Genomic DNA, 7,871 nt, shown 5'->3' on the forward strand with positions numbered 1-7,871 from the left:
TTCAACTATTTAAAGACAATGCTACCAAATACTAATTTAGTGTATGTAAACTTCTGACCCACTGGGAATGTGACGAAATAAATAAAAACTGAAATAAATCATTCTCTCTACTATTATTCTGACATTTCAAATTCTTAAAATAAAGTGGTGATCCTAACTGACCTAAAACAGGGAACTTTTACTTGGATTAAATGTCAGGAATTGTGAAAAACGGAGTTTAAATGTATTTGGCTAAGGTGTATGTAAACTTCCGACTTCAACTGTATATATAACAAATGCCTATATTTAGACACAAATAACATTGTTAATAATGATACTTATTATTATTTATTTATGGCGCTTTTCTTTACAAAAAAACAATCTCAAAGCGTATAAAATCTAAACAAACGAACAACAAATGTAGATTGATTGATGGAGATTGAATGTCTCAATTTGGATTCGAATGAAAGGTTGGGAGTTGAGGCTGAAAAAATTGAAAAGGCACTGTAGCTTCAGAAGGGGGTGCATCGACCGTAGAGCCAGAGAGAAACAAATAGTCTGACAAACAGACACGGAGAGCTTCGTCAGTGCACCACATCTGCTTCTCCACGGTCAGATCCTCCATAGGACCTGCTTCTCCGTAGGTACTGGTCCTCCATTGGCGAACATTTTGCGCCCACCTGGGTGATGCCACGGCTAATGAAAAGCGACCACATCTTGGCAGTGATTAAGAACAGTCCCTGAGCCTCCTCTGCCACCTCTACACACAGCATGCAGTACTTGTTGTAATAATTCCCGACAAATGAAACCATAATAATAATATTACTTAATTAATACATAATAATAATACACCATTAATATTAATAATAGAGATTTGTCTAACTGTCTAACTAATAACAATGTTCATTTACATCTCTATGGTCCCTCACCAAAGAACATCCGTAATTGCATGTGCAAAACCCGGATGTTATAACAAGAAATGTGCTTACTATTTCAGCAAATCAGCGTGTAGGACGCTTGACTGAGCCATCTAATGACCAATGAGAGGGAAGTATTTTCTAATAAGGGGCGGGCTTTAATCCTAAACAGCAAGGAATAAGTCGCTGACACTTCCTTTCGTGGCCGAGTTGGCAGATAACAAAAGTGGCACAAGGACGGTTAAAGTGAACATGGCCCCCAGCGTGCAGTTGAACGATGCAGTGTCCGACGTAAAAAAGGGAATTCGGGCAATCCTTCTCGGACCCCCTGGTGCTGGGAAAGGAACACAGGTGAGTGAGTTATGCGAAGTGCAGGAATGGGAGACCGCATGGCCGACACTGCCACCTAACTGTATACACCTTGTCCTGAAGTTCATTCTGAATTGGCTTGCATAGCTTTCCCAAGTTTTGTGTAATGAATTGGGTTTCTAGATCAGACGGATGAGGAAGTATAATGCAAGTTGTAGTTAGCTAGCCTAGCTAACAAGTTATGAGCATTTGTTAAGTTGAATGAATGTAGCCATTTCCCTTCGAACTAACGTTATCTGGTGCTGACCAGTTTGATTTGTGAACTTGCAACACTTTGGCACACAGTCAATGTGGTACTCGTCTCTGGAGTCGCATGCCAATGTATTGTATGAAGGGCCCTTTTAACTGACTTTCAAAGTCCCATTAGGTGACTGTATGCTAATCATACTCTCCAGCTGGCCAGAGCCAACTACTTTCATTTGATCTAACCAGGTTCAATGAACGTGTAGACTATTGACTTCCCTGTCAATAAGCTCAGTGTAATTGTTATTTAGTTTCTGGGAGTCTCTGGTCCGGGAGAACAATAGGTTGTTCAGGGTTTTGTTTGAAATGTGTTTGTGCTGGAACACCTGCAGCTTCCCAGGACCGAAGTTGGGGACGTCTGTACTTCCTTGCTGTAGTGGCTGGATAGCTGCACAGCATTGCCTTATAAAACACTACCATTTTTTGGGTTGCACAGGCTGGTTAAAGTACTGTAGGGCGTTCAGACACAGTGCTTTCTGAAGGTATTCATACCCCTATTTGGTTGTTACATCCTGAGTTTTTAAAAGCGAATAATTTTAGTTTTTTGGGGGGTCAATGGCCGACGCATAATACCTTATGACGGGGTTCCCCCAACTCGGGGCTGGCCTGTGGATGGTTTTATTTGACATTCTTTAAAAAATTCATGAATTGAGAAGCTGTAATGTCTTGATTCTAAGTATTCATCCCCTTTGTTATGGCAAGCCTAAATAAGTTCAGGGGTAAAAATGTGCTTAAGTTGCATAAGTTACTACCTCATCTCTGTACCCTACACATACAATTATCTGTAAGGTCGTGCAGTGAATTTCAAACACAGATTCAACCACAAAGACCAGGGAGGTTTTCCAATGCATCGGAAAGAAGGGCACCTATTGGTAGCTGGGTAACAATATAAATAAATAAATAAATAAATAATAATATATTTTTAAAAAGATGTTGAGTATACTAATTACACTTTGGATACACCCAGTCACTACAAAGATACAGGTGTCCTTCCTATCTCAGTTGCTGGAAAGGAAGGAAGTCGCTCAAGGATTTCACCATGAGGGCAATGATGACTTGCAAACAGTTAGCGTTTAATGGCTATGATAGAAAACTGAGGATGTATCGACATTGTAGTTACTCCACAATACTAACCTAATTGACAGTGAAAATAAAAATATTCTGAAGCAAAGCTCTAAAGTAATACTGCAAAAAATGTGGCAAAGCAATTCACTTTTAGTCCTGAATAGACAGTGTTAAGTTTGGGTCAAATACAACACATTAGAGTACCGCTATCTATATTTTCAAGCATAGTGGTGGCTGCATCATGTTATGATTATGGGTTATGCTTGTTATCATAAAGGCTTGGAGTTTTTCAGGATAAAAAAAAAAGTTTACGAAATGGAGCTAAGCACAGGGAAAACCAGGTTGTCTGCTTTCTAGCAGACACTGGGATATGAATTTTCATTGTCTAAAATGAGGCCAAATATACACTGGATTTGTTTACCAAGAAGGCGGTGAATGTTGCTCAGTTACGGTTTTGTCTTAAACCTGCATGAAAATCAATGGCAAGACTTGACAATGGTTGTCTAACAGTGATAAACAACCAACTTGAGAGCTTGAAGAATGTTGATCAGCATAATGGGCAAATATTGTACAATCCAGGTGTGCAAAGCTCTTAGACTTAACCAGAAAGACTCACAGCTGTAATCGCTGCCAAAGGAGATTCTAACATGTGTTGACTCGGTGGTATGAGTACTTACGTCATTTAGATATTTCAGTTCCATACATTTTCTAACATTTCTAAAAACATTGTGTCATTATGGGGTATTGTGTGTAGATGGGTGAGATTAAAAATATATATTCATCCATTTTGAATTCAGCCTGTAACACAACAAAATGTGGAATAAGTCGAGGGGTATGAATACTTTCTGAAGGCACTGTACTTGTGGTCTGGCTTGGAAGCTCTTAAGTATTTAGTCCCTTGGGGGTTTGGTCTTTAGCTCTCAGTTGTGGCGCAACTTGAACATCACTGTGAAATTTAAAAACAAAATGGCAACACAATTGTCTCCTTGAAACAACTGTACTGTATGTGCTATGGCATTTAATTATTCAACCCACATTTATGTTTTTCCAGAAGTGTCCCATGCCCTCCACATACATCTAGACATTAGTCTCATGTCATAGGTGGAGGCTGGAGGGATGTTGCTATCAACTATTAAGATTCAGAACGACTTGAATGCCTTGAAGGACTCCCGCCTGTTGTATTAGTTTGACATGTTGGGGGGTGGAAATGCATTGCTGTACTTTTCTTCAGAGTTGTCAAGTTACACTTTTGAAACATGAGACATGGCTACATAAATGCTACCCCTGTTGCCTTTGCAACATTAGGCTTAATGCCAATAATCCCCCTCCCTCCCAGGCTCCTCGGTTGGCAGAGCAGTACTGTGTGTGTCATCTGGCCACGGGGGACATGCTGAGGGCAATGGTGGCCTCTGGCTCTGAGCTCGGCAAGAGGCTCAAGGAGACCATGGATGCCGGGAAACTGGTAAGATGTGTTCATATGTTAGTTCTGACCGTGTCTCTGTGCTCATTTTAATAGGAATGAATCTGTTTTGTGTCACTGGTTCTGTAGTTTAGTGGTAATCTGAGACCGGTTTACTTGGACCTCTGTCCCAATTGTGTGTTCTCATGCCTTTTTTGTCTCACTGCTTATCACTGTCAACTTACTCATAGGTCAGTGACGAGATGGTGGTAGAACTCATAGAAAAGAACCTGGACACGCCTCCCTGTAAGAAGGGGTTCCTATTGGACGGATTCCCCCGCACAGTGAAACAAGCAGAGATGGTGAGGATTGGTTGGTGCCTGACTCTATTTTTGCAGTCAATTCCCAGAGCAAAAGTGTCTCTTGCTGTTACTCAAGCATATGCAGTGATGTAGTGGTTAAACCGATTGCCGGTCGCGGTGAAAAAAAATAGTGCTTCCTACACTTTCAATGCATTTTTCTGCAAAAGGTGGGTTAACTGTCGCGCAAAATGAAAATGATGTGTAAACTGCGTTTACCCTCGACTACATCACTGGGCATATGAACCTGTTTTCTCCCTGCTCCCATGTTTCATGAGTCCCTCTCTCCTAGCTGGATGACTTGCTGGAGAAGCGCACAGAGAAGCTGGACTCTGTGATTGAGTTCTCCGTCGATGACTCCCTACTGGTGCGCAGGATCTGTGGCAGGTAGGACCAAATATTGTATAGCGGGAGAAGAGAAGGGGAGACGTGCTGCGGTGACCTGTGGTTTGATCCAGTTATTATAGACCATTTGTTGGAGAAATTGTCATGAAATGGAGCAATGCCTCCTTAATCCACAACAAACAGTGTGATCTGTATTGAGGACATGGCTTCATACAGAGGAAATAATGTGGCTATAGTCCATTCCAAATGTTCACATTCGCATGTCAAAAGGGTTTTTTTGTGTGGCCATTATGTGGTGTAAAATGTGGGCCAACGGCAGTGTGGTTGGGCTTGATGGAGGACGGGAGTGTTGTTGAAATGGTGTTAAACCATGTGGCCCACTAACTTTCTCCCCCCTCAGACTAATTCACCAGCCCAGTGGTCGCTCCTACCACGAGGAGTTCAATCCACCCAAAGAGCCCATGAAGGATGACGTAAGTACCTTGACGAACGTCCCCCTTTCTGAGTCTGGAAACCCTACTTCTATTGTAGAACCCAGAGGAAGCTGGTTGTATAATCCTTTAATCACATGTTTTCAAATGTTTCTGGGTCAATTTGCACTTAAAAAAGTGTGTGCCCGCTCAGTGTTTGAGCAAATATTAACTTTTAACGTGTGTGTTCTTATAGAAGTGTGTGTCTGTCATATGAAAAATGTAGTGGCTCATTTGAAAACAGACTCTTTCACAAGTGTTGTGACACACAATCCCTTGGCTAGGAGTTGTTCCGTGCAGGTGGCTTTGAGCTCTTGTTACAGATGCACAGAAATGGCTTTCAACACACAAATCAAAAGGGTTGTAGTGTGGTACCCAGCGATGTAAGATCGGTGCTACTGGCTTGGAAATCTTTGACACCGCTCAAGGCCTTCACAAGCCCTTGTGTGTTCATCATAGATCCGAAAGGACTGGATAGGAGGTAATTAATATGGTAGAAGATGCACTGACCATCTGGAGGGCTAGAGGGAGCCCTCACCATATTTCTTAAACCTATCAAATTTGTATAGATCTGTGAACACTGAAAGTGTTGGGACGAAGAGAGAAATAAATAACGGGAGAGAAACCAAATGGCGCTTTTCAGTCATATGAACCCTAATGTCTTCTCTCTGTCCCCCGTCAGGTGACAGGGCAGCCGCTGCTGCGCCGCAGCGACGACAACGCGTCGACGCTGCGCTCGCGGCTGGAGGCCTACCACCGGCAGACGGTGCCCTTAGTCAAGTACTACAGCGCCCGCGGCCTGCACAAGGCCGTCGACGCCGCCCAGTCCCCCGACGTCGTCTTCGCCTCCATCCTCGCCGCCTTCTCCTCGGCTACAGCCGCCCCCTGTAAAGACCTGGTGCTCTTCGTCTAAGCTCCCTTCCACTTCAGTCGCTTCTTCACTCTCAGGACTCTGGTCCGTGCTCCTTTCGTCTAGCTTTCCAACTCTCCTCCTCTGGACTAGTCTGTGCTCCGTTCTCTACGGCTCTACTTTCTGGTGGGGTATACTTGTATTTGAATGCGCTCCTCTACTGGGACTTTCCCCGGAAACTACAGAGAATAGCTGATTTTATAATGGTGTGTATAAGATAAGTGTAACGTCCCCCTTGGGTCAGGTATACATATTGGTGGAAATGTATCTTCATTGTGATGGTCCTTGTACTTGGATTAAATTGAGTAAACTGTAGGGAATATGGACGTGATTAAAAATGCATTACAGTTAATGTAATACATCTTAATGTGATGTGTCATTAGTTTGAAAAATGAATGACGGGGATAGATGATGCGAATGTCAGTCAGAAATGAATTATCTACTTGACTCTTGTACTTTGACACTTGGTGTGCATTGATGTTCTTTGGTTAGTGAAACTGAAAGCATGCCTTTTTTTTCTAGAGCATAGCCACAAACAAAAAGTACCTGTCATACCGATGTATATTTAGTTCCTGTTAACCAACACTATTTTTATGTTTCTATTGATACGATTTCCTTCCCGCTCTATAAATAGGCTACCTGTTGACTCATTTGTCCTTTCCTTTCTAGATTTTTGTCCCTTCTCCCTCTCTGTAGTCAACTGTGATCTCTGCATTTCGATGAAACATCTGCATGCCGATTGTGACTTATTGCCTTTGAATGTGACGGCATGATGTTCTCATGGTAGTCAGAAAACAATAGCAGTTGTATTGTGTAAAGCTATATTGGCCAGTAGGCTTGCTGTGGAAATTTTCCTAGCTTGACTAGATAATGTTAAGTATCAAAACAATGATTATTGAATTCTGCTTTTAGTTCCTGTCGTCAAGTTTGATACGGGCAAATGATTGTTAATGTGCTGCTAAGTCACGTTGTGGTGCAGTGTTAATTAAAACTCATGTAAAGCCTGACGGCTGACTCTTTATGGTAGTTAATTGCACTAGATGGACAGGATTGTTAAATTGAACACATACAAGGGCCTTTCTATGTCCAGTGGTGCAACTTGTCTGTACATGTTCTGCTTTTTGCTGCTTTGAATGACCCAAAACTCAGTATTTTGTTAGAATTTGCAATTGTCTCATGTTTAAATTCACCCTTTTTTCTTTTCCCCCAGCTGATTGAATCCTGGCAATGGAAGCAAGCGGAGGAAGGAGGAAATGTTGTACTGTAGCACTTAATTTTGAGATGTTTCTGGAGGATGAGTGAGCATAATGCAGTGCAATCTACCAGTAATTAGTGAAGCAATCTTGGAAGTGACTGATGTTTCCCTTCTAATAAAAATATGCTTTTCTACAATCATGACATAATTTTGTAGCCTCCCTTTGTGCTGTATAACTAATATAATATTGCCTTACTTGCTACTAATATAACTCAACTGCAATTACCTCAATATCATGGTTTATGTTGCATATTGTACATGGCTGGGTGGATGTCTTTATGGAACATAATACAGTTTGCATTAGCCTGCATAGTGATTTGGCTAACATTCATACTTGGCAAATGTGTACTAGGGCTAGAAGTTTTTACCCATCAGGTTACCTGGTCAGGAAAATCTCAAAGTATTATAGACACTGAAAGATGTCATTTGAGGAACTGGATCCAAGTACATTGCGCTAGCAGTCAATCATATCTGGAAAGTTTGAGAATTCAGTAGGCTACATTTCCCATATCTAATCGACTGCGCTAAGAAATGTCTTATGATTTCAAATTATTTCTGGG

General features: G+C 41.7%; 1 protein-coding gene across 2 annotated transcripts; it reads left to right on the plus strand.

Annotated features, from left to right (window-relative positions):
* Positions 1 to 1,039: 1,039 nt before the first annotated feature.
* On the plus strand, positions 1,040 to 7,454 carry LOC139392313 (adenylate kinase 2, mitochondrial-like). Of its 2 annotated transcripts, XM_071140214.1 has the most exons (7): positions 1,040 to 1,247; positions 3,910 to 4,035; positions 4,224 to 4,334; positions 4,624 to 4,718; positions 5,077 to 5,149; positions 5,829 to 6,033; positions 7,267 to 7,454. In XM_071140214.1, the coding sequence occupies exons 1-7, from the start codon at positions 1,149 to 1,151 to the stop codon at positions 7,272 to 7,274; spliced, it is 717 nt and encodes a 238-aa protein (XP_070996315.1). In that variant the 5' UTR covers positions 1,040 to 1,148; the 3' UTR covers positions 7,275 to 7,454. The 2 variants fall into 2 exon arrangements, with proteins under 2 accessions (XP_070996315.1, XP_070996314.1); XM_071140213.1 differs by lacking the exon at positions 7,267 to 7,454 and having other exon boundaries at positions 5,829 to 6,272.
* The last annotated feature ends 417 nt before the right edge of the window (positions 7,455 to 7,871 follow it).

This window comes from Oncorhynchus clarkii, chromosome 32 (genome assembly GCF_045791955.1).
Source record: "Oncorhynchus clarkii lewisi isolate Uvic-CL-2024 chromosome 32, UVic_Ocla_1.0, whole genome shotgun sequence".
Taxonomy (NCBI): Eukaryota; Metazoa; Chordata; class Actinopteri; order Salmoniformes; family Salmonidae; genus Oncorhynchus; species Oncorhynchus clarkii.

What these genes read in the sequence shown, in the direction of transcription:
- LOC139392313 (XM_071140213.1), top strand. Translation starts at nt 1,149, where the DNA reads ATGGCCCCCAGCGTGCAGTTGAACGATGCAGTGTCCGACGTAAAAAAG. An exon ending in CAGTGAAACAAGCAGAGATG is followed by an intron (nt 4,335 to 4,623) that starts GTGAGGATTGGT and finishes CCTCTCTCCTAG; the next exon opens with CTGGATGACTTGCTGGAGAA. An exon ending in AAGAGCCCATGAAGGATGAC is followed by an intron (nt 5,150 to 5,828) that starts GTAAGTACCTTG and finishes GTCCCCCGTCAG; the next exon opens with GTGACAGGGCAGCCGCTGCT.